Raw genomic sequence first — 21716 nt, forward strand, 5'->3', positions numbered from 1 at the left:
GTTGGTATCTTCTCACTCCACTGAGTAATCTGGCCGCAGCATTCTGCACCACCTGTAGTTTCCGCAGCAGCCTCAAAGGTAGCCCCACATGGCTATATGCCAGTGTGGACAGGCCCTCTGATAGCTGCAATACCCTGGTGATGAAGGGTCTCAGAATACCAGAACGAGGCAATGCAATGGGACCTCTTAAACTGGGGACCACTTAGGGTCACAGCATGACTGAATCCAGTCCTCTGCCCAGGCTTTTCAGTCACTTGCAATTCAAGATGCCAGAGTTGACATTTAAATAGCCTGTGGTCAGGATATTTGAAGGGCCACAAAAATCTGTCTACTGCTCACGCTTCATTTCATTTCCCTCTCACTCAGTTCTGCCACAACCACTTGATGTAGTGAGGCAACCGCCTCAAACATCATATGCTAGAGGGAGGCAGGAAGTCCTGCCCTTTCCCCTATACATCCCAATCCAATCCCCTCTTTTGGAGGACAGAGCTGTATATGACTTTAGGATTGCTCCACATTCCCTAAGATGCTGTGGAAAAGGCTATCCTATTGCTATTGTTGAAGCAAGTTGCAAATGCTGGTTTTGAGCCTGTCCACACAGGCATATAGATATATGGTATATGGATCGCTGAAGGTTTGGATTGGGGAAAAAGACTGTGTCCATATTTCTACTTAGAACAAGCCATCCTTTCCCTTTATGAGCTGTCTCGGAGCTTTCTGGCACAGCAAAAGGAAATGCATTCTTTTTGGCATGCTCATTCATTTAGCCAAGAGACAGGAGCCTCCAGCAGCTTCTGCCATCATGGCTGCAGCCAGCAGCACCATGCCCACGGGGTTCCCCCTCTGCAGAGGCATCCATCTGCTAAAGACAGGCACCATGGGTAACATGTTGCAAGTAGGTGAACAAGGGACTGAGTAAATGCCAGCAGCGCTGGTGGCAGCGGTGGCAGTGATGGTGAGGGACCACCCTTTTGCCCTTTTTGCCCTTCACCTGCAAGTCCCACAGCTTTGCTTCTCAACCTCTGCCTTCTTGCTCCCCTCCTTTCTCCTCTTCCATTTTCTCTTTCCTCCTTTCTTTCCCATTTCCTCCTATCTTTTCTATTTCCCCTCCTGTTCACCCATCCTCCTTCTCTCCTGGCAGTTTTGCCTGCTGCTTCTATACTCTTTTCCTTCTCCCGGCTGATTTTCCATCCTCTTTGCTCCTGTCAGTTTCCATTTCCATTTCTTTTCCCATCCAACAGCATCCTCTTTGCTCTCCCCATCTTGCTTCTCTCTGTCTTGGACCCTTTATTCCTCCCTATTCCCTTCTTTCCACCTTCTCTTTTCTCTTCCTCTCCTCATTTGCTGTTTCTAATTTGACAAGTCAATTGGGCTACAAGGAGTCGTTTGCTATTTGGGTGGGAGGAACATGCCAAATGGCACATCATTCCTACCTCCTACCTCACTCAAACTCTTTGAGGCCCAATCCCCCCCACACCCAAAACAGCTAGCCTGGACAGGCCCTTTGTTGGCTTTGGTAAAGGTCAAACTATACAACTCAGCACACCATTACTTAACATGCTGAAAAGATATCTGAGAAGCTTTTCTTATCTCCCACACCTTACAATTAAGTTGTACGTATTTATTTTGTGATTGGTCACCAGGAAGTAAATACAGGGTATTTATAAGTAATTGCTCAGGTATGACACTCAGAGTGTGTTTGTTACACTGTTGATATAATAGTATTTTCAGCTTCTGAGGGCCAGCACCATCCATTCTAATATTTGATACATTTTAATTCTCCTGAACAAGAAAAACAGATTCTTCAGCCCAGCCCTGATCTCATTTTGATGGGAGGTGGCCTTTAATAAAACACACAAGCCCAATCATCAGCATCTTTGTATTTTAATTCCGGAAAATACCCATTAGAACCTTAAAAAAACAGTTAATCTATGGACAGCCCTCTCTTTACACACAGTGAGGCACCATGTTATTATCAGAGTACAACTTACAAATGCATACTACACTGTGGATCAGAAGAAGGCACCTTCAGCATAGCAATTTCACACATAGAAACATAGGATCTGCTGTAGCCCACATTTCCACCATTAATGTCCTTCTGTTGATACTCAAATAAAGCATGCAATGAATGTCAGTAACAAGGCCCTCCCCCTCCACTTCCAGCTACCATTTAAACCACTGGTTCCCAAACCAGAAGAGGGTTCTGAAAATCCCAGTGGGAACATGAGAGACTAGCAGCACATTTTTTCACGTTAAACTGGTTTTATGTTTCTATTATTGTTAAGGTAAATGAACAAAATTGGGGACAAGAAGCAGCCTCTGTGCTTCCTTAAAATTTCACAAAATCGTTACTAAGCAAAGCAAAGCAAAGCGTGCTGCTCATATACCATCCAATAGCACTTAAAGCACTCTCTAGGTGGCTTACAGTTTAATTATGCAGACTATACATTGTCCCACCACCACCACAGGCTGGGTAATCAATTTACTGACCTAGGAAGGAAGGAAGGAAGGAAGGAAGGAAGGAAGGAAGGTTAAGTCAACTTCGAGCCAACTATTTGAGCCTGTCAGTACTAAACTCAGTTCATAAGCAGAGTCTTGACTGCAAAAATACAGTTTAACCACTGTACTGTGAGATTCCTTTAAGATTTTACATTTATTTTGCATTTGAATTTATTGGGGCTTATATGATATCAAAAGGAGAATAAGGTGGGAGGAGCAGTCTCCGTAAGACAAAAAAAAGGAGCATGATGCCAATTTTTTTAAAATAAGCATTTTGAATGGTTTCGTTGCCCAGTCTGGTATCAAAATTCAAGTGTCATTTTCTTGAATGCCAGGCAACCACAAAAACAGCCTCGAGGCCACTCTAAAGCCCTGCTCTAAGCTCCACTCCATATGCCTGTGAAAAAGTGCTTTGAGTAAAATAACATACTGAGGCAAACATCTTATTCCCCACTTTTGGAATATCCAGACAAGCTAATTTTTCAGTGCCATAAGCCTGGGGCAGCACACATACAAAACCATGTTATTTCCCAGCTGACCAACAAGAAAACAAAAGCAGGCTAATTTGCCAAATGGAAATTGAAGAGAAACTGATGTTAAAACAAACAAGTAGCTATTCCTTCTTAAAAGTGAACTGCTTCTAAAAGTAGAAGCAGCATCTCATCTATGTGTATATATTTTTGTCTTGTTTTGTTTCAAAACTTCAGGGCTATAACACTGTGCAACGCATAGCTCAGGAAGTGGGCCTCATCATGAATGCACCATTTATGAAGAAACAAAAAGATGCAGAACTGACATTTTCATCTGATAGAAAGAATTTCATTCTCAATTGTGCTTTATGCTGCAACCTTCATATCACACACAGCTACATAATGCCACATACCAACAGCACTTGATATGGGTTAGAGCATCTTGGGGACAGCTGCTGCCACAGACTCAGTGGCCAACATTTGTTTTTCTGGCACCCTGTGTGTAGCTGTCAATTTGTTCTCTGTCTTCATATAAGGTAAAAGCAGGGTTCCCCAACCCCCGGCATGGCCTTGGCAGGACCAGGCTGTGAAGACAGATCTCCCTTCCACTCCCTCATGCACAGACACACACACGTCCCCCCACACACCCCTGCATGCACAGCTATATGCACTCATGTGCACCCCCCCACATGCACACTAAACTGGTCCATTATGCCAAAAAGGTTGGGGACCACTAAGGGTTTAAGTGGCCACATGTATTCATATTTGTATACAGATATCCCTCCACAGGTGGAGATAACAAGGGTCCGGCTCCATGGGGCCAGACGGTCCACTCACGATTCTGCTGCTGCCGCAGCCGCCGCAAAGCATTCCAGTGGCTCCGGAGATCGTGTTCTTCGACCTAGCAGAGAGGCTTGTCACCCCGCCTTCTGCTAGGAGTGGCAAAGCGAAAGCGATCTCCGGAGCCACTGGAAGGCTCAGCAGCTGTTGCGGCAGCAACGGAATCATGAGTGGACTGTCCAGCCCATGCGGCCGAACCCTCATTATCTCCACCTGTGGAGATAATTGTAATCTTTAATTACATTTCCCCAGCAACATTTACAGTAATGCTAGTTTTAAATGGTAACAAAGACTGTTTCTGTCTGCAAGAGCTACAATGTCTTATGCCTACAAGGACATGAAATAGAAGAAAATAAGTACTGACACACATTGTCAGAAGAGGGCAGGGTTTGCTGTTCCTTATTTACAGTCACAAAAACCTAGTCAGATTTCTAAGCTATTCATTGTTTGGACCTATGAAAACCTCACATTCTCCATGCCCACAATTTACTTTTGACCCTATAATTTCAGCAGGAGTACATCTGAAAGGATCTTTGCCAAGTTTAAATAATGTTTTGCTTGTATGGGAAGATTGTACAACTAAATAAATTCTCTGTTGGCAGCTATTTCCACACTAACCATGTACAAAGGAATTGGCATCAGATGTGCTCTTGGTTACTGCTGGAGATCTAGAGTAGTGGTCCCCCAACCTTTTTAATGCCAGGGACCAGCTTTGTTGAAGACCATTCTTCCAAGGATGGGGGGGGCCTGCTGCCTCCAGCATCCGTGAATGGGAGGGGCATGGGGTGAGGGGGGCGTCCGTGCATGGGTACTTGTTATGCAGTAGTATGTTATGCCATCATTTAAAGTACCTCTGAGGAATCCCAAATAAAGATCAGCTGTGCTAGTAGATCTTTCCTGACATTTTCTTAGTCACATCCAACAGCAGAAGCCATGGTCCACAGGGAGCTTTCAAAGCATCAGAGGGAGCACATTGTTAAAAAGGTATCAGTCAGGAGAAGGGTATAAAAGAATTTCCAAGGCATTAGATATCCAGTCAACATCAAGTGGAGAAAAGATGGCATAACAGTGACATTACCAAGAACTGGATGCCCCTGCAAAAGTGATGAAAACACTAGGAAAAAATTGGTTAGTGAGGCTGCCAAGAGGCCTACAGCAACATTAAAGGAGCTGCAGGAATATCTGGCAAGTACTGGCTGTGTGGTACATGTGACAACAATCTCCCGTATTCTTCATAGGTCTGGGCTATTGGGTAGAGTGGCAAGATGGAAGCCTTTTCTTATGAAGAAAAACACCCAAGCCCGGATAAATTTTGAAATAACACACCTGAAGTCTCCCAAAAGCATGTGGGAAAAAGTGTTATGGTCTGATGAAACCAAGGTTGAACTTTTTGACCATGATTCCAAAAGATCTGTTTGGTGCAAAAACAACACTGTGCATCACCAAAAGAACACCATACCCACAGTGAAGTGTGGTGGTGGCAGCAGCATGCTTTGGGGCTATTTTTCTTCAGCTGGGACAGGGACCTTAGTCAAGGTAGAGGGAATTATGAACAGTTCCAAATACCAGCCAATATTGGCAGAAAACTTTCAGGCTTCTGCTAGAAAGCTGGACGTGAGGAGGAACTTCATATTTCAGCATGACAAACACCCAAAGCAAACATCCAAATCAACAAAGGAATGGCTTCACCAGAAGAAGATTAACATTTTGGAATGACCCAGCCGGAGCCCAGACCTGAATCCAATTGAATATCTGTGGGGTGATCTGAAGACAACTGTGCATAGGAGACGCCCTTGCAATCTGACAGATTTGTAGGGTTTTGGCAAAGAAGAGTGGGCAAATATTGCCAAATCAAGATGTGCCATACTGATAGACTCAAACCTAAAAAGGCTTAGTGCTGTAATAAAATCAAAAGGTGCTTCGACAAAGTATTAGTTTAAGGGTGTGCACACATATGCAACCATATTATTTCAGTTTTTTATTTTTACTTCCCTCCACCTAGATTTCAATTTGCTGTTCGACTGAGTTGTAAAGTTCATAGGTCTCATTCAAGGTGGAAAAAGTTCTGAAATTATTTATCTTTGTCTAATTTTTTTTACATCACAGACACTTGACATTTTAACAGGGGTGTGTAAAAATTTTTTATCCACTATATTTGTTTGACCTTTTTTTAGTATTTATATGCTCACTTGGGTTAGCCTTAATTTTGTGAGCTGCCTTAGTTCCTTTCAAGGAAAAAGATGTGATAAAAATATTTTAAGTAAATAAGTAAGTCCACATTAAGACTCATTAAGAACAGAAGCAGGCAACCTGATGCGCCTCCAGACATTTCAGACTACAATCTCCATCATTCCCAAATACTAGCCATGCTGTCTAGGATACAATCTGGACCTATTAATTTTACAAAAGACTTGCTCATATGCTGCAGCTCTGTTCTGGTAAAAGGCAGAAAGGGGACCAGCAGCAGAGGATTTTCCAGCCCAGTCGAGCCACACACACCCCCTGTTTTTGTAATGGTTGCTGCTGGGGCCATTGAGCTGGCCTCCCTCCTCCACCTGCCTAAGTCCCTCCTCCTCCAACAGAAGCTTCCATGGATTTGAGGCTTCCTCACCTCTGAGACACCGGCAGCAGCAGCAACGGATTTTCAACCCCAGGCAAACCCACTCCCCCCTTTTTTTTGTAATGGCTGCCGCTATGTCCCTTGCGGTTCAGCTGATGTCGCCTCGCGGGCCAGCACCAGGCCGCGGACCAGGGGTTGGGGACCCCTGAGAACAAAGCTGCTTAAACATTTTCTTCCAGTTTATTAATTATTTCATTTTACTTTGTGCATTTCCCAGGTGTTTTTCCAAACTACCATCCTCCCAAGGTGGCCTGTTAGTTGGATGGAACCACACCACAGCCTGCACTGGCATGGATCATTTTATGCCAGACCTGGGCAAAGTGTGGCCCGCGAGCCGCTCCTGCCTAGCCCACCTGTCGCCGCTGAGTGAGCCGGAGCCCCGGCTCCGGTCACCCAGCGCGGCAGTTAGCAAAACTCGCAAGATTTGACGCTGGGATCTCGCTAGTTTTGACTGTTACTCTTGAGCCACAGGCTGCGGAGCCTGCGGCTCAAGAGGCCGGAAGCAATCCTTGTGCAGGCGATGTGATGATGCATCACGTCACCTGTGCGGTATAGAAAACAGTTGGAGAGGAAGTCCGCAGGGGAACGGAGGACAGGTGGGTTAGCTCAGTGTCGTTTTTGTTTTTTTCTTTCCCCCCTGCGGTGAACAAATTACAACACTCACATAGTTAATTCCCTAAAAAGTTTATATAAATCCAATAAATAAATAAAACAAAATAAAATAGTTCGTTCACTGCAGTACTACCCACAAATTGGAGGCCTATTACTACCCACCTAATGGGGGCCTATTTTTAAGCAAAGTTGGTTTGGCCCCCGAACACAGTTCAGATTTTTCATGTGGCCCCCTATAGAAAGTAATTACCCACCCATTTTATGTCAGTGTGAGAAACAATATCCACCAAATTGCTGCCAAATTGACTAAAGCAGTGGTTCCCAACCTTAGTCCCCCAGATGTTCTTGAACTAAAACTGCCAAAAGATTCCACTAGCTGCACTGCGAAGGATTTCTGGGAGCTGTTGTCCAGGAACATTTGGGGATCCAAAGTCAGGAGCTACTAGACTACAACAACGATTAAGGATCTTGAAAGCTGGAGTTTAGAGGACCACCACTGCCCAACTTTGGTCTGAGGGGTAAACAACCTGATGCTCTGTAGATGCTTTGGACTTCAGCTTCCACAGCCCTCTTGGTCAATGGTCAGGAAGTATGACAGTAGTATTTGGAAATTTCTGGAGGGCACACATTTCTCTTGAGCCATCATTTTCAAAGGTATGCTCAATTATGCATGTAGCAAAGCATAAGGTGCTGTTTATATTGAATTAGACCACTGGTCCATCCACCCCAATACTTTCAACAGCAGTAGCTCTCCAGAGTTTTAATGCTGGAGTTTTTCCCACTCTAACTGCAAATGCCAGCAACTGAAACTAGGACCTTTCTCCAAAATCCAGTTTTATTCACCATTTCTCATCTTCTAACTGTTCAGGTCACCTCCACAAAGCATTAAAAAAAGCACCAAAACTAAGGATGCAAAGAACATGTGATTATGAATTATTTCCAGTGCACAGTTATAGCAGTTGGATTATACATTAACCAGCATGGCTCAGAAATGAGCCACTGAATTATGAAGACAAGGGACTTAGCATTTTTTGTTAGAGAGTTCTTGTGCATTCCCCCCAAATCACAGTGGAGACTTCTTCCAGGATCCTCACTAAACTACAAATCCCAGAATTCCTCAGGATGGAACCATGGCAACAAAATGGTATCAAACTACTTCAACCATGTAGCATACATGCACCAATAAAACATCTCAATATGCTACAGTTCCCCGTTTCCAATATTCAGATATGTCAGTACTTATGCAGCTAAAATGCTATCTGTACATAAGCAGCAGACTCAAATAAATCCCAACAGCAACTGTAAAAAAAAAAAAACAACCCATGTTTCAGGGGAAATACTGTATATAAAATGTTGATATACCTACTGTGTTTCCCTGAAAATAAGACAGGGTCTTACACAGTATTAATTTTTGCTCCAAAAAACACATTAGGGCTTATTTTCAGGGGATGTTTTATGTTTTTCATGTACAACAATCTACATTAAACACAGACATGTCATCTTCTGGTTGCTGCACAATGGTGCAGAGCGGGGCTTCACTTAACTGGGGCTTATTGTTGGGGTAAGGCTTATATTACAAGCATCCTCAAAAATCATACTAGGGCTTATTTTCAGGTTATTAGCCCTTATTTTGGGATAAACAGGATAAGTAGCCCAATGAGATCTCAATATGCTTAGTAACTGCAAACTAAAGACTGCAGAGGTAGAAAACTGCCTTGAAAGAAGGAAGATGGGTGGAACAACAGCATGAGTCAGCAGCAACTGAAACTTGGGGCCTTAAAGTATTCCACATGCCAACATTTTTATAAGTCCCAATTGGCACGCCCTCTGGTACCTGCTGCCACCTGTAGGCAAGTGATATAAAGGTGCCTCTTCAAGGTGTTTTACATTTGGTTTTTCCTCCTCAAACTGTCAAGTTTTGTGGGTAAAAAAAAGGAGATACACATAACCAGCATACAGTCAGCCTCTTTCTGTTAACATGCTGGACTATGTAATTAGGAGGTGAGAAAATGACGGTGCACTTTTTCCCCATCTGTGGTGCATTCAGTATGGGAGAAGGGGCTGTAACTTTAATGTCTAATTGAACCCTACCCTGGGGTTCAAACCTCCTTGCACCTAAAAAAAACTCTCATGTCATGGAAGGGGATTCTGCTTAGTCTTTATCTTTTTCTTACATGCTAGTTTAAAAAAAAATGCTGGGCTGGGGGTGTAAAAAGAGTCTGTAGGAATGTGAGCATCAGAAAAGGGCAGGAAGACATATTTTGCCTGCAATCTGACATAACGATGCCCAGGTTAAGGTTCAATAGGGCAGGCACATGAAAAAGAAGGCTGTGTCTTTATAGTTGGATAGAACACAGAATCTTAGCAGGCATAATTTAGCATGGAAGCATCACCTGCTCATGCTTCCTCTTGCACCATCTGTTAAAAATATAGGAACTCTCATCCTTTTCTTGGGGCCATGCTAAATGAAGAAACATGGACTATGCAATGTTCTGGCCTACAACTTTCGCCACCCTCATTTAACACAGCCAACCTGAAGCAAGGATGGGAATTTTAACTGAAAACATCTGCAGGACCTAGTGAAGGATACCCATGATTTGATTTTGGTGATCTTATAAATCAGCACTTTTGGACTGTGCACTCACTAAGGTCTACAGTTGCTTGTAAATGGGAAAGTACATTTTCTTCCACAGAAAAATATTGTCAGAAGAACACAGATTCTCTTCAAAAACAAGTAATGACCCAAACTGGCTAGAATTTTTTGGGAGTTGAAACCTACTTTAAAAAAACATTTTTTTCCAAGTTTCACTTAGTATAGTAGATGTAGTGTTGGCAGGGAGGTTTGAAGCTTTTTCTCTTCTTTCTTTTTAACTAGAACCCAAACATCCAGATGGATGCAAAAAGACATATAGCTAGATATGTTATGTTTTTATGGGAACGAAGTGAGTGGAGGTTGTGGGGTTTTACTTGTTTGTACAAAGTAGTGTAAATTCACTAATTAGGCAGTATATAAATTAAAGAAAGACACTTAAGTCCACTGCACTTTGTACATGTTTTATGTGGAATTTTGTAAGCAGTGGAGGGAAGTGGGATTTGAAAGGCAAAAGTATCAGTGCGATCATAAACCTACCAGTGCTTGCTAAATGATGAGACTAAAGATTACAGAAAATGGAAATGTTAAAATTACATGTACAGAAAAATGCCGAGACTATCATGAAACAAATAAAAAATTGGTTAGTCAACCCTACATAAACATACGCAGTGAAATAAATCTGCCCATACCAGTCATTGGAAATAGAAGTGAACTTCAATTAATTCTTGCTTTGTTGGCTCCTCTTCGAATTTGTATTTGAAATTATTTTCTTTGAGAATGACCCACTGAGGTCAGCAACAATATATCCTAGAAAACTAAAGTGATTTTGAGTATGTATCACTGTTTTTGATGTTAGATTTTTACCTATTTATTTTTGAAGATGAGATATGAAGGGTTTACCTATTTATTTTTGAAGATGAGATTCAGCTGAAGGGGGGAAACAGTAATTCAAGATATGCAGATACCACCATAAGCTGAAGGCAGCAGAAAAGGAGGAAGACAGAACATCGGCTAGACTGATTCATTAAAGTAAATAATGACTTTCAGCTTGCAAGACCTGAGCAGGGCTGTCAGCGACATGACCTTCTGGAGGTCATAATTTCATTGGGTTGCCATAAATCGGAAATGACCCAACTTCGTATAAGGGCAATGACATTTACGGGGAAATGGCCCGTTTACTGACAATTAAACATGTTTAAGTCCGGAGATTCCTTATGAGTACTAAAATTTAATGATCCTTGCAATCCAAGTCCTGTCTTCCCAGACAAAAACCTCCCCCTTGTTACTCCAAGCTTTATTTCGGCCGAGGATCATTTTTCGCTCATGTTGCTGGACCTGGGAATCCGAAGGCTCTGTAGATCTATCGCAAATGACCCACTGATCTACCTGATGCCCGCCCCCAGGATAAAGAACAACCCTTCATCTCTGACTAGTACACTAACTGCTCATAACAACGACCGAAACCCTGCCCGCTTGAGGTCTCAAGACTCCGTGAGGGAAAACCCAACACAATGCTACAAAATGGAGGTCCTTCCCTTCCCCCGCCCCAATTTCCAACGCCCTTCCCAAGATGGCAGCTGCTTTACCCCCCCGCTAGTTACGCAATGCTTAACCGTCATAGCGGCTTTTGGGCGTCACATTTACGTCAACGTCGCGTAAGGCGAAAGTGACCTTCCTAAGATGGTTCCCAACATGCCACGGCCGTTTATCCTAGTCATGCCACCTCCTTGTTAATGTCAAAGACAGCGTTAAACCTACAGAGTTCAGAATTCAACAAGCCTTTGGTCAAGCTGGGGGCGTAGAGAGAACTTGACGGAAAAAAAAGAACATGACGGTGAACGTTTAACCCCCCCCCGGCGGAAGCGACCTCGCTGCCATGGCGACAGGGTGGAGCGCGACACTGCGCAGCGTTTCACACGCCCCGCTCAGGATGGCGGCGAGAGTTTGCGTGACGGCTTTCCTTCCCTCTCCCTCCCGGTCTCTATGGTTCCTTCCGTGAGGGCTTTTTCTTTTCCCCTTCTCTGACCTTTCATCTATCTATGGTCTCTTTCCCGACCGAAAAAGCTCTTAAGCCTTTCTAGGGCGCATGCGTCGTAGCGGCGCTTCCCAGTGAACCTCAGCGGGGCTGTCCACGGGTCGCGGTGCATGTTGGGAGACCGGGGTTTCTGCTCCTGTTTCCTCTCTGGGGGGTCTGGGCTGAGGAGGCTGCGGCTGCAGAGATGGTGAGTAGGGGAGGGGCACGTTGGTGGGATGATGCGGGGAGAGAGAGAGAGGGGGCTTGTCCGTAATAACTAATAGCCTCACTAATAACAATAACAGACCTGCCAAGCTAGTCTTTTCCCCTCCCATTTCCTTCTTTCCTCGCTCAACCCCGTCTACCTTTTCCTATCCTAGAGATGCCCCATATTACCTGTGGCCAGGTAAGGTCCTCGTCTGGTTTCCTCTTCTCTTTACATCACCTCCCCCCCACACACAGACGTTGATAACCCATGTTTTATCCTCCTCCTTCTCACCCACCCCCCAAAAAAGTCTTCCTTAGGGGCAACCATGTTTTTCCAACCCACACACTCCCAGCCACTTTTGGGGGTTAGGAATTCTTCCTCCACCCCTCGTTTTCCTTTGGAAAACAAAAAACAACCACAAGGTATTGTTCATGTATTTCTTATTCTATTTCTGTACTGCCCATCTGACTAATGGTCACTCTGGGTGGCTTACAACAGTGGCAATAACAACAAAAAACACTGACATAATCAAAATTAAAATTGAGCTAAGAGTACATTTAAAAATGGGTAGGCAATGTACCAGTATTTGTATGCCCCCCCCTTTTTTGTTTCTCACATTGTTTGTTTGCTGCCTTGTTCTTCCCTTCCTTTTATTCAGCATTAAGTGCCCCTCCTCCCAAATGCATTTTAATTTTATTAACCAACATTTTTTTCCTTTTTCTTTCACGGAGCTCAGGGAATGGTATGGGTTTTAGCCTCCACCCTTTGCCTCCTGTATTTTCCAACAGCCCTTTGAGGTAGGAAGTGTGTTTGGTGCAAAATAACACCAACCCAATAATCTGCCGGGTGTTGATTTAATACTGGAGTGCAAGGATAGGGGAATATTGGTCCTCTAGATCAGTGGTCCCCAACCTTGGGCCTCCAGATGTTCCTGGACTACAACTCCCAGAAGCCTTCACCACCACCTCTGCTGGCCTGGATTTCTGGGAGTTGAAGTCCAAGAACATCTGGAGGCCCAAGGTTGGGGACCATTGCTCTAGAATCTAGAGGACATATGTTCCTGGACGACAACTCCCAGAAGCCTTCACCACCACTTCTCCTGGCTAGGATTTCTGGGAGTTGAAGTCTAAGAACGTCCCAAGGTTGGGACCACTGCTCTAGATGTTAGAGACTACAGTTCCCATGCAGGCTGGGGCTTCTGGGAGTTGAGGATTAAAGGTTCCCTACTTTTGTTTTATGGTCAATTAGGAGAAGGAGAAATGTTTCTTATCCCACATGGTCACCAGTGAGGCTGAGTTAACGTTGGTGCTTCTCAGACTAAGCTGTGTGTGTGGAGAGAACTAGTAAGAAACTGGGAGCAGGAGAAAAGCAGTAGTAATTTTAGAAGACATTTCAAGCTTCTTGGAGAAACAGAGATGTCTTTAGCCCCAGAGCTTGATGGAGATAAGACTTCCCAAAGACTGTTTGAAACAAGATGCTCCCTTCAGTGACTGAGAGTTATGCAAGAGATTGTTATTACTATTAGCTTTTACACAGAGAGAGACTTTTTTTAAAGGGAGGAGTCAGAAACTTTTGGCCCTGGCAGTGATTTCAGCCTACACCATCCATCCTGAGGTTGCAAGCTTAGCAAAAGGCTCAGCAAAAAGCAGGAGTGGGAAAGTTCTGATCTTCCACATGTTTTGAATAACAACTTCCTACAAATCCTAACCATTGGAGACATCACGTGGGGGTAATCAGTGATTTCAGCCTACACCTCCGATTAGCCCCACCTGATGTCTCCAATGGTTAGGATTTCTAGGAAGTTGTTATTCAAAACATCTGGAAGGTCAGAATTTTCCCACTCCTGCTTTTTGCTGAAACTTTTGCTAAGCTTGCAACCTCGGGATGGATGGACTGCAACTTCGATTATCCACAGACATTGGCATCTCTGAAGGACACAATGCTAAGGAGGTATCTGTAAAAAGATTTCAGAAATGTGGCCTGTTTCAGCATGTATAAGAAAAACACAATGTAAATAAAAACAAAAATATTGTGAGAGCTTAAAGTGTGAGTTTTTATAAATTATTGCCCATTTCCACAGACATGTGAATGAAATGTTTGGCCACAGATTATAGCTGTAGATATATATATTGTCCCATCTTTGGTATAGATTTATATATAAACCTATATCTAAAATATTTCACTCTGTCTTAAGAGGCATGACTGTTTACAGTGAAATAAATCTGTTATTAAAGTGCTGTTTTACTTTTCTTTTGTTTTTCTTATCTAAATGAGGAAAGATTGAATAACCTTTCAGGGACCATTAATTTCTTAGCAGCAAGGTATACAAGAAACCCTAAGGTTTTCACTGGGAAGTAAAAGTCTTTGGGTTACTTCTTATATAGGGGCGAGCCTCAAAAAAGTGTACCTTGGAAATATTGGCCAAATGCATTTCTGAATTCTGTTGTTGCTGCCCTTGCAGGAGTGGGCAACTGTGGCCCTTCTGGTGTTATGATGCAGTTCTCAAACATGGCCCAGATGTTCTTGGAAAAGAACTTCTAGAGGGCTTCTGATAATTGTAGTCCAAGAACATGTGGAGCCACTGGTCTGATAAGAGTTGCAGAACTGGGCAGGACACCCGAAGGCTGCTCCATACAATGTCAACACAGTTACACTGTGTATTCTGAGATATTTTGATTCTGAAATTTGTTAATCCCAAAAAGGGAAGAAGTTATATGTGCCCCAAATCCAAAGGATGTGGAGCACGTGTGAAACAGACAGCATGTGGAACCTTTTATCAATATCATATAGGTGGAGTGCACAATAATGATATTGCAGACTTGTAATTATTATTTTAAATCATATTATGGATATAGATGGTTGGCAGTGGCTTTCATCTGAAATTCTGTGATATGTGCTCTTTCGAGAGCTAGATTCCAACTGGAATCCACTGGTATTAATCCCCATACTACAGAAGAGAAATAAACATGGCCTTTCTCACTAGGTTGTCAGTGAGGGTAAACACACTAAAAAAGGCAAGGTGCTTTCAAAATTAAATGTAACTAATGTTTTTGCTAAGTACAGTGGTGCCTCACTTAACGAGGATAATCTGTTCCAGCGAAATCGCTGTAAAGTGAAATCCTCATTAAGCAAAATAAAAAATCCAATTGAAATGCACTGAAAATGTGTTCCAGTGAGCTGAAAACACACCATCCAGCGAAGATCCTCCATAGGGGCAGCCATTTTCGGTGCCTGTAAAGCGAGGAATCCATCCAAAAACACAGCGGGGAGCCATTTTACACAGCGGGCGGCCATTTTGAAGCCGCCGATCAGCTGTTTAAAAAACATCGTCTTGCGAAAAATCGGTTCCTGAAGCAGGGAACTGATAATCGTAAAGCAAATTTTGCCTTTTAAAACATCGTTTTGCGATCGCAAAACAGTCATTGTATAGCGGTTTCATCGTTTAACGAGGCAATTGTTAAGCGAGACACCACTGTAGTTGCAAGTTTGTGTGATAGTATGGTAGCCTTCCAAGGGGGCCTTCAAATGTGTTGGCCTATAATTCCTATCATTCCTGGCCTATTTACTCTGCTGTCTGTATGATGCGATTTGCAGTCCAACTTATCTAAGGGAAAAGCATTTTGGGAAAGACTGTGACCTGGAATTTTTTTTATCAACTTCAAACAACCCTGAGAAATGTGGGGTCCCAACCAGGCTGATCCTGTGCAGGTTACTTGCCATTAAATTTCAGAGAGTTCAGTGAAAGCTACTCCCTTTTAATTTTTGCATAAGCTCAGAGCCTAATGATGCAGTTTGAAGTACAAAGTAAATTCTGTTGCTTTCAATGAACAATGCCTACAATTGTGTTCCACATTTCTGATTTTATCTCAGAAATAATTAATTTAAAATTATTTAAATGCTTCCTTTCCCCCACTCTGCATTTCAGGTCTTGGGGCTCCCTTTTGCCCCGATGACACCTTTGGGAGATTTGGAATGGAGGTGGAGGGAGGTTTTTAGGCATCCTTCAGTCTCAAAAAAACTATGGTAACGTGCTCTGTATGGAGGACTTGGAATAGCGTCTAGTGTGGCTGAGAAGGCCAATTCGAGAGTGACAATCCCTTCCACACTGAAGACAAATACAATCTGTCCCCTGTATAGCTCCCTGATTTTGCTGGTTTCGTGACTGCCTCTTTGCCTCTGCCTGCTGGAGAAGTGTCTCTTCAAAATGAGAGAGGCCATGATGCACCGCCTGCCTCCGGGCTGAATGCTCAGATGTCAAATTTTCCATTTGTTGAGGTCCATTCCTAAGGCCTTCAGATCCCACTTGCAGATATCCTTGTATCACAGCTGTGGTCTCCCTCTGGGGTGATTTCCCTGCACTAATAATTCTCCATACAGGAGATCTTTTTGAATCCAGCCATCAGCCATTCTCACAACATGCCCAAGCCAATGTAGACATTGCTGTTTCAGTAATGTATATGTGCTAAAAAGTCCAGCTTGTTCTAGGACTACTCTATTTGGAACTTTGTCCTGCCAGGTGATAATAGTCAAAAATCACTGGTGGCCCTCAGGCTTCCCCAGGGCAAAAGGGACCTCTAGGGAGCCTTACAATCTTATTATTTCCGGTACCCCAGTCCAATTTAAGCTAGCACAAAGTTACACAATAGGATTTTTCCTGGTGTCTTTATGTATCTGAAAATTTGGGGGGGGGGGATAAGAACATAACAAAAGTTGCTTGGTACATAACTAGAAATAAGGAAGCTACATGAACACCATTGTTGGGCACGAGGCATCTTGCTGTGTTCCCAAAGAGACTTAAGACATGGTCTGCACATGCAGCAAAGTCTGAGGAAATAGAGTGGCCAGCCCTATTTGAAGGTACCAATGAGATATAACTGCCTACAATCGCTTCTGTGTTTACAGTCTTCTTTTCTTATTCTACAGGTAGAAAATTGGAACACCAGGAAGAAATGTTCTAGCTGCTCCTCTCCCTGTTGTGCTGGTTTTCTACTTGACACAGAAGTTTAAAAAAAAAACATAGAGGAACATTGAAAATGGTTTTGGCTCTTCCTTAGTCATTTGAGCTCTATTCAGACCAAGAGAAGATAAATTGTGTTATTCTGTTCACTGTTTGTGTTGACTTTGGTCCTCCCTCAGTGAACTGAGTTACAACCATTCCAGTAGACTTTTTGCGGTCTTTCCATCCTTTTGGTCATTACAAACATTTTTAAACCATTTTCGCACCTCCTTCCTCTCCTAGCTGTTATTTCTTATGTGTCATGGCTTAAATTAAGACTGTATGTCTGAGGACAGGAACTGTCATACTGATTTTTTTAAAGCTGCTTTGGAAGCCTTTTTGGCTAAAAAGAGTATAAGTTCAATGCATGACACCTGAATGGTTGAATCCACTCTGCTGCTTGTATCATCATGTGCCATCAAGTCAATTCTGACTTATGGCAGCCATTTTCTAGGTAGGGAATACTCGGATGTTGGTTACCATTCCCTTTTTCTGGAGATGCCCTGAGACTGTGCATCTTGCCCAAGGCCACACAGGCTGGCTCTACTCACAGGAGACACAGTGAGGAACTAAACTCCCAACCTCTAATTCTACAGCCAGATACCTAACTCACTGAACTGTTCAGATCCAGCCAAAAATCTCTGCCTGAGCACAGTTTTGGCAGGCTTCTCTGGGAGTAAAGTAGTATATACTTTCCCCTTATTTGGGAAGGAATCTCACTGTGTTGTTGTATTTCTCTCAGATGGAGAAACTTGCAGATAGTTGAGTCAGATAATTATAAAAGAGAAGTGAATAGAATGCATAAAAGTCCAGTTCAGTTGCAAGGGTCTCCACTTAACAGGATCAAGTGAGATAGTGAAGAGAGAAACCTCTGCTTATGTGACCTTGGAAAGTCACTGCAGGTCAGAGTAAGGAGTGCACAGCCAGATGGACAAATCATCCAGCCTTAGTATTAAAGAGCTTTCAATAAGTAAGACAAATTATCCAGGCTAGCAAAGTACCCATTTCTCTAGGTACTTGTTACAGGCAAGCATAGCCTTCACAAAGGCAAGTAGGAGAACTTCTGAAGTTGGAGATTCCTTTGGCCACAAATAATCTGGATGTTTTGGATTCCTTAAAAAGGTGATGCAGTTTGCTTAATATCCTGAACAAGTGCAACTAACTTTCCCTTGTGGGTCTTCCTTTCAACAGGACGTCTTTCTGATGATCCGACGTCACAAGACTACCATCTTCACAGACGCCAAGGAGTCCAGTACAGTGTATGAGCTGAAAAGAATTGTTGAGGGGATTCTGAAGAGACCCCCAGAAGAACAGAAGCTATATAAGGTATAAAGGAAGTTTCCCTCACTCTGGCATTTGTCTTCCTGTTGCATTTGGTGTGACACTAGGGCCCTGTTGTTTTCAGACCATTTCAGCCTTCATGAATACATTTCAGTATTTTCCTTTTCTGTAATTCTGTATGCATGTCTGGCTCCTCTCAGACTTGCTGTGTTAACGATACACCTCTTAAGAACTTACTGCTGTATGATAAGTATTTGGGTATCTACGCAATGAAATTAATCCCCAACCAGATATTATGCGATGTACATAGCCATTTGAAATAAGGTTTCTGTAGACAGTGGTAAGCAACTAATAACTTATGAAGCTATATCTGGCCCCCAGATGACACTGGTCCACCTGGTTAGGTTTTTTGGTGTCAGAGGCCAATTTTCAATATACACTAAGGAAATTAAGGTCAAAAGATTCCTTTTCATCTCAGGCTCCCTATTAACATGCTGTGCATTTCTACTCTACTCCCGCCTCCTTCCCTGTCATGTGTGTGAGTTATGTTTTGACCACAGAGCTTTACCCTGTGTTCCTTTTCTTGATCTGGCAAATTGTTTTGTAATCCTTGATCTTCCAATCCTTGCTGAAACTCTGTAAGGCAATTCTTACATGCATAAAGCCAACATGTAGTTTCTGCCCTAAGCCAGGATTTTGATCTAGTCCTGCCCAGCTGATCTCTTAGGCACCATTGCAGTAGCTAGCTGGCTTTTTTTTTCTTCCTGTGGTTAAGGTAAGAGATCCAGTTGATCCTTGCACTCAGATTTTCATGAATTAATAGGCACCTTCTGAGTTTTGGAATGCTACCTTGTTGGACTACAACTCTGACAGCCCCCCACCTTAGTACCCCATGCTTGCTGGAGAATTAAAGTAAATTTTACCGGCTCTGTGCACATTTAAGGAGGTGAGAGTAACCCATTTAATATTTCCTTCCACCATCCCACTCTTTTCTGGGATTGACTTTGTTTTCTGAGCTGTTGTGATGTTCTCAGGAGTCCTCTGGTCTGCTAGCTGCAGTGGAAGCAGTGTCAGAATATTTGCCATTTATCCTTAATTCTCCCTCAAGGTTATCTCACTGCCTGTGTATTGACAGAGGTCTCCTTTCTCCAGCAAGCACAACAGGGCAGGTTCACCACTGGAAGCAGTGGCTTAGTATTCATCCTGACGATCTGCCAAAAAAAGAGAAAAGCAACCAGGAAACAACTTCACTAGTCATAGATTCCTGCTGATGCTCATAATCACAACTGTGGAATGATTGGCCACACTCAGTACAATGCTGCTACGGGCCACTTCCTGGCTGGAGGCAATTGCAACGAAAACCCTGCCTAGTGTGCTATGTGAGTGTGTTACCCTGAGCCATCCTGCCTAAGAAATAGTTCTCTTTTGTTTCCCTGTTCAACCGTCCCCACCCTCCAGGACGACCAGCTGCTGGATGACAGCAAAACTCTCGGAGACTGTGGCTTCACCAGCCAGACAGCGCGGCCCCAAGCCCCAGCAACAGTTGGCTTGGCTTTCAGAACCAGCGGTGAGTGGTGCTCTCCAGCTTTCTACATTTTAGATGGAAGGTGTTGCTTTCATAAACTTAAGAGCTTGTCCGTCCTTATGAGTATTTTCAGGTTGGATAGTAGTCCATCACTTTTTTTAAAATGAGGAAAAGGGTAAGACCAACCAACAGGATGAAGGTATCTCAGACAATTAAAAGCCTGTAGGAGATAAATGTTGTCTGCCTAATGCCTCAACAGTTAGTGGTAGGCATGCCATAATGGTGGTTCCTCCACTGAAAAAGGCCCCTCTCACCCTGAGTGTCTCCAAGCAGAGGATCTCTGAAGGTGATACAAGCCAACGGGTAGTTTGATGTATGTACAGTAGCTTAAATATAATCTGTTAGTCCCACTGATTCAGTGGAGTAGGCCCACTGTATCTGAGAGTTCCATATGTGTTAAGTTCGTGAAGTTTCATAATTGGATTTAGCCCAAGGAGTGCAACTAACTAGTCTTTGAGGTACCTGAGGATGAGGACTTCAAGATAAACAGCAGTCTTTGGAACTGTATTCAGAAATGAACCAGCTTCCAGAGGAGGTCCTTGGTCTCACTTCAGAAAACCTCCCAGAGCAACAAAATCAAGATGGGGAAGGAGGAGAGGGGGAAATGAAACTCAAGCATAATTCTTAGCAGACAGCTTTTGGTAAATACCTTGGGTAGAAGCCAGCCAGTCTGGTGGAATGGCCAGTGCCAGGTGATATTCAAGAGTAGCCCAAGGCAGCTTTGTCTGTCAGTGGAGACAGTGAAACAGGCCTGCTTCCCATTTAACCTTTGGCAAGGAGAGCAGCTGGGCAAAAGAAGACTCCTACAGTGCAGAGGAATGTAGGACAGTTGTGATATTCTTTTTGAAAATCTTAGCTACTGGGTTGGGCAGAGCAAAGTGCTGCTGTAATAATTTCAGTCTCATCCAAACTGTGTTGCAACAGAAATAGGGAACTTGTAAGTCTTAATCCACCCAGAGATTTCCCATCTGGTCCACAGTCACTATGAAGGAGAGTGACTGCTAGTGTCCTCTCCAGTCAGCAGAGATTCCCCTATACACTGATCTCGGAAGGAAGAGTACAGCACTAAGTGTTGCCCAATTTGTATGTTATCTAAAAGTCGTGGTTGTGGGTGTAGCCGCCACAGTCCTGGTGGCAGCTGAAAGAAAATGCCTCCAGCCACTGACACGATCAGGCTAGTTTGATGCACCCAGGCTTTCCACAGTAAAGCCAATTCCCAGGCTGGAGAAATTCTTACTGGCATCCAGGACTGAATTATGTCAGGGCATGAGCCTCCTGACACCATCCAACCTGTGGAGCATTCAAGGAGGACCATATTCTGACACCTCCTTTCTACATAATGTCCCCACTGCTGGACTGTGTAAAAGAGGCAGAAGAAAGTGTTTTTTTATGTACTGAAGCTAATGGATGTGGGTATAAGTGACTACTGGTTCAAAATACAGGTGCAAACTGGTTAATTGTGTAGGATTTGCAGCTGGATCTGCTCACAGTGGTCTTGCAAACATCTTTAAACGTGTTATGATTTGTGGGTGTGTTTCTTTTTGTTTGTTTTGGCTTTGGATTTGTCAGGTCCAGATGCATTGAGAAAGGTACAAGCTGACCATGTTGTCTTCTCTCTCTCTCTCTCTCTCTCTCTCTCTCAGAAGATGCTTTTGAACCCCTCCGTATTGATCCCTTCTCCAGCCCACCCGAACTCCCAGACGTGATGAAGCCCCAGGACTCCAGCAGTAGCGCAAATGAACAAGCAGTGCAGTGAGAGCCAGATGACAGCGGAGTGAGCTGCACACAACCCATGGCACCCCTTCTTCCCCCTCATCTTTATTCAATCTTCCAGTGTGGAGAGAGACATGGCACTAGCCCTTCCCCCTGCCAGTCCAGGACCCCCATTGCCCCTCTCTAAGCAAGGCCACACACCCTTCCAAGACCCTCCCCACTCTAACAGAGCTCGGTTTTCACTTTGGTTTTGAAAACAATAAAGGTTTGGCTTGTTTTTCCCCC

The 21716-nt window shown here is 43.6% G+C and overlaps 2 protein-coding genes across 5 annotated transcripts in view; one reads left to right on the forward strand and one right to left on the reverse strand.

The window, feature by feature from the left end:
• Window positions 1-11781, reverse strand: part of LOC110088357 (serine protease 27-like) — a 29543-nt gene extending 17762 nt beyond the window's left edge. Inside the window, exons 1-2 of the mRNA XM_078378762.1 lie at window positions 11725-11781; window positions 11393-11534 (exon numbers count right to left, since the gene is read on the reverse strand). Of these exons, the coding sequence (XP_078234888.1) occupies window positions 11393-11534; window positions 11725-11781 (199 nt within the window). The remainder of the gene's footprint in view (window positions 1-11392; window positions 11535-11724) is intronic.
• Window positions 11555-21712, forward strand: ELOB (elongin B). 4 transcript variants are annotated; one of them, XM_020810593.3, is made up of 4 exons: window positions 11555-11856; window positions 18044-18178; window positions 19592-19700; window positions 21362-21712. In XM_020810593.3, the coding sequence occupies exons 1-4, from the start codon at window positions 11854-11856 to the stop codon at window positions 21472-21474; spliced, it is 360 nt and encodes a 119-aa protein (XP_020666252.1). In that variant the 5' UTR covers window positions 11555-11853; the 3' UTR covers window positions 21475-21712. The 4 variants fall into 4 exon arrangements, with proteins under 4 accessions (XP_020666252.1, XP_078234275.1, XP_078234274.1 ...); XM_078378149.1 differs by having other exon boundaries at window positions 11675-11856; window positions 21365-21712; XM_078378148.1 differs by lacking the exon at window positions 11555-11856 and adding an exon at window positions 13715-13806 and having other exon boundaries at window positions 21365-21712.
• Window positions 21713-21716: the final 4 nt, after the last annotated feature.

Source organism: Pogona vitticeps, chromosome 6, assembly GCF_051106095.1.
Source record: "Pogona vitticeps strain Pit_001003342236 chromosome 6, PviZW2.1, whole genome shotgun sequence".
In the NCBI taxonomy this organism is placed as follows: Eukaryota; Metazoa; Chordata; class Lepidosauria; order Squamata; family Agamidae; genus Pogona; species Pogona vitticeps.

What these genes read in the sequence shown, in the direction of transcription:
- ELOB (XM_020810591.3), top strand. Translation starts at nt 13,741, where the DNA reads ATGGATGGACTGCAACTTCGATTATCCACAGACATTGGCATCTCTGAA. An exon ending in AAGGACACAATGCTAAGGAG is followed by an intron (nt 13,807 to 18,043) that starts GTATCTGTAAAA and finishes TCCTTTCAACAG; the next exon opens with GACGTCTTTCTGATGATCCG. An exon ending in AAGAACAGAAGCTATATAAG is followed by an intron (nt 18,179 to 19,591) that starts GTATAAAGGAAG and finishes CCCACCCTCCAG; the next exon opens with GACGACCAGCTGCTGGATGA.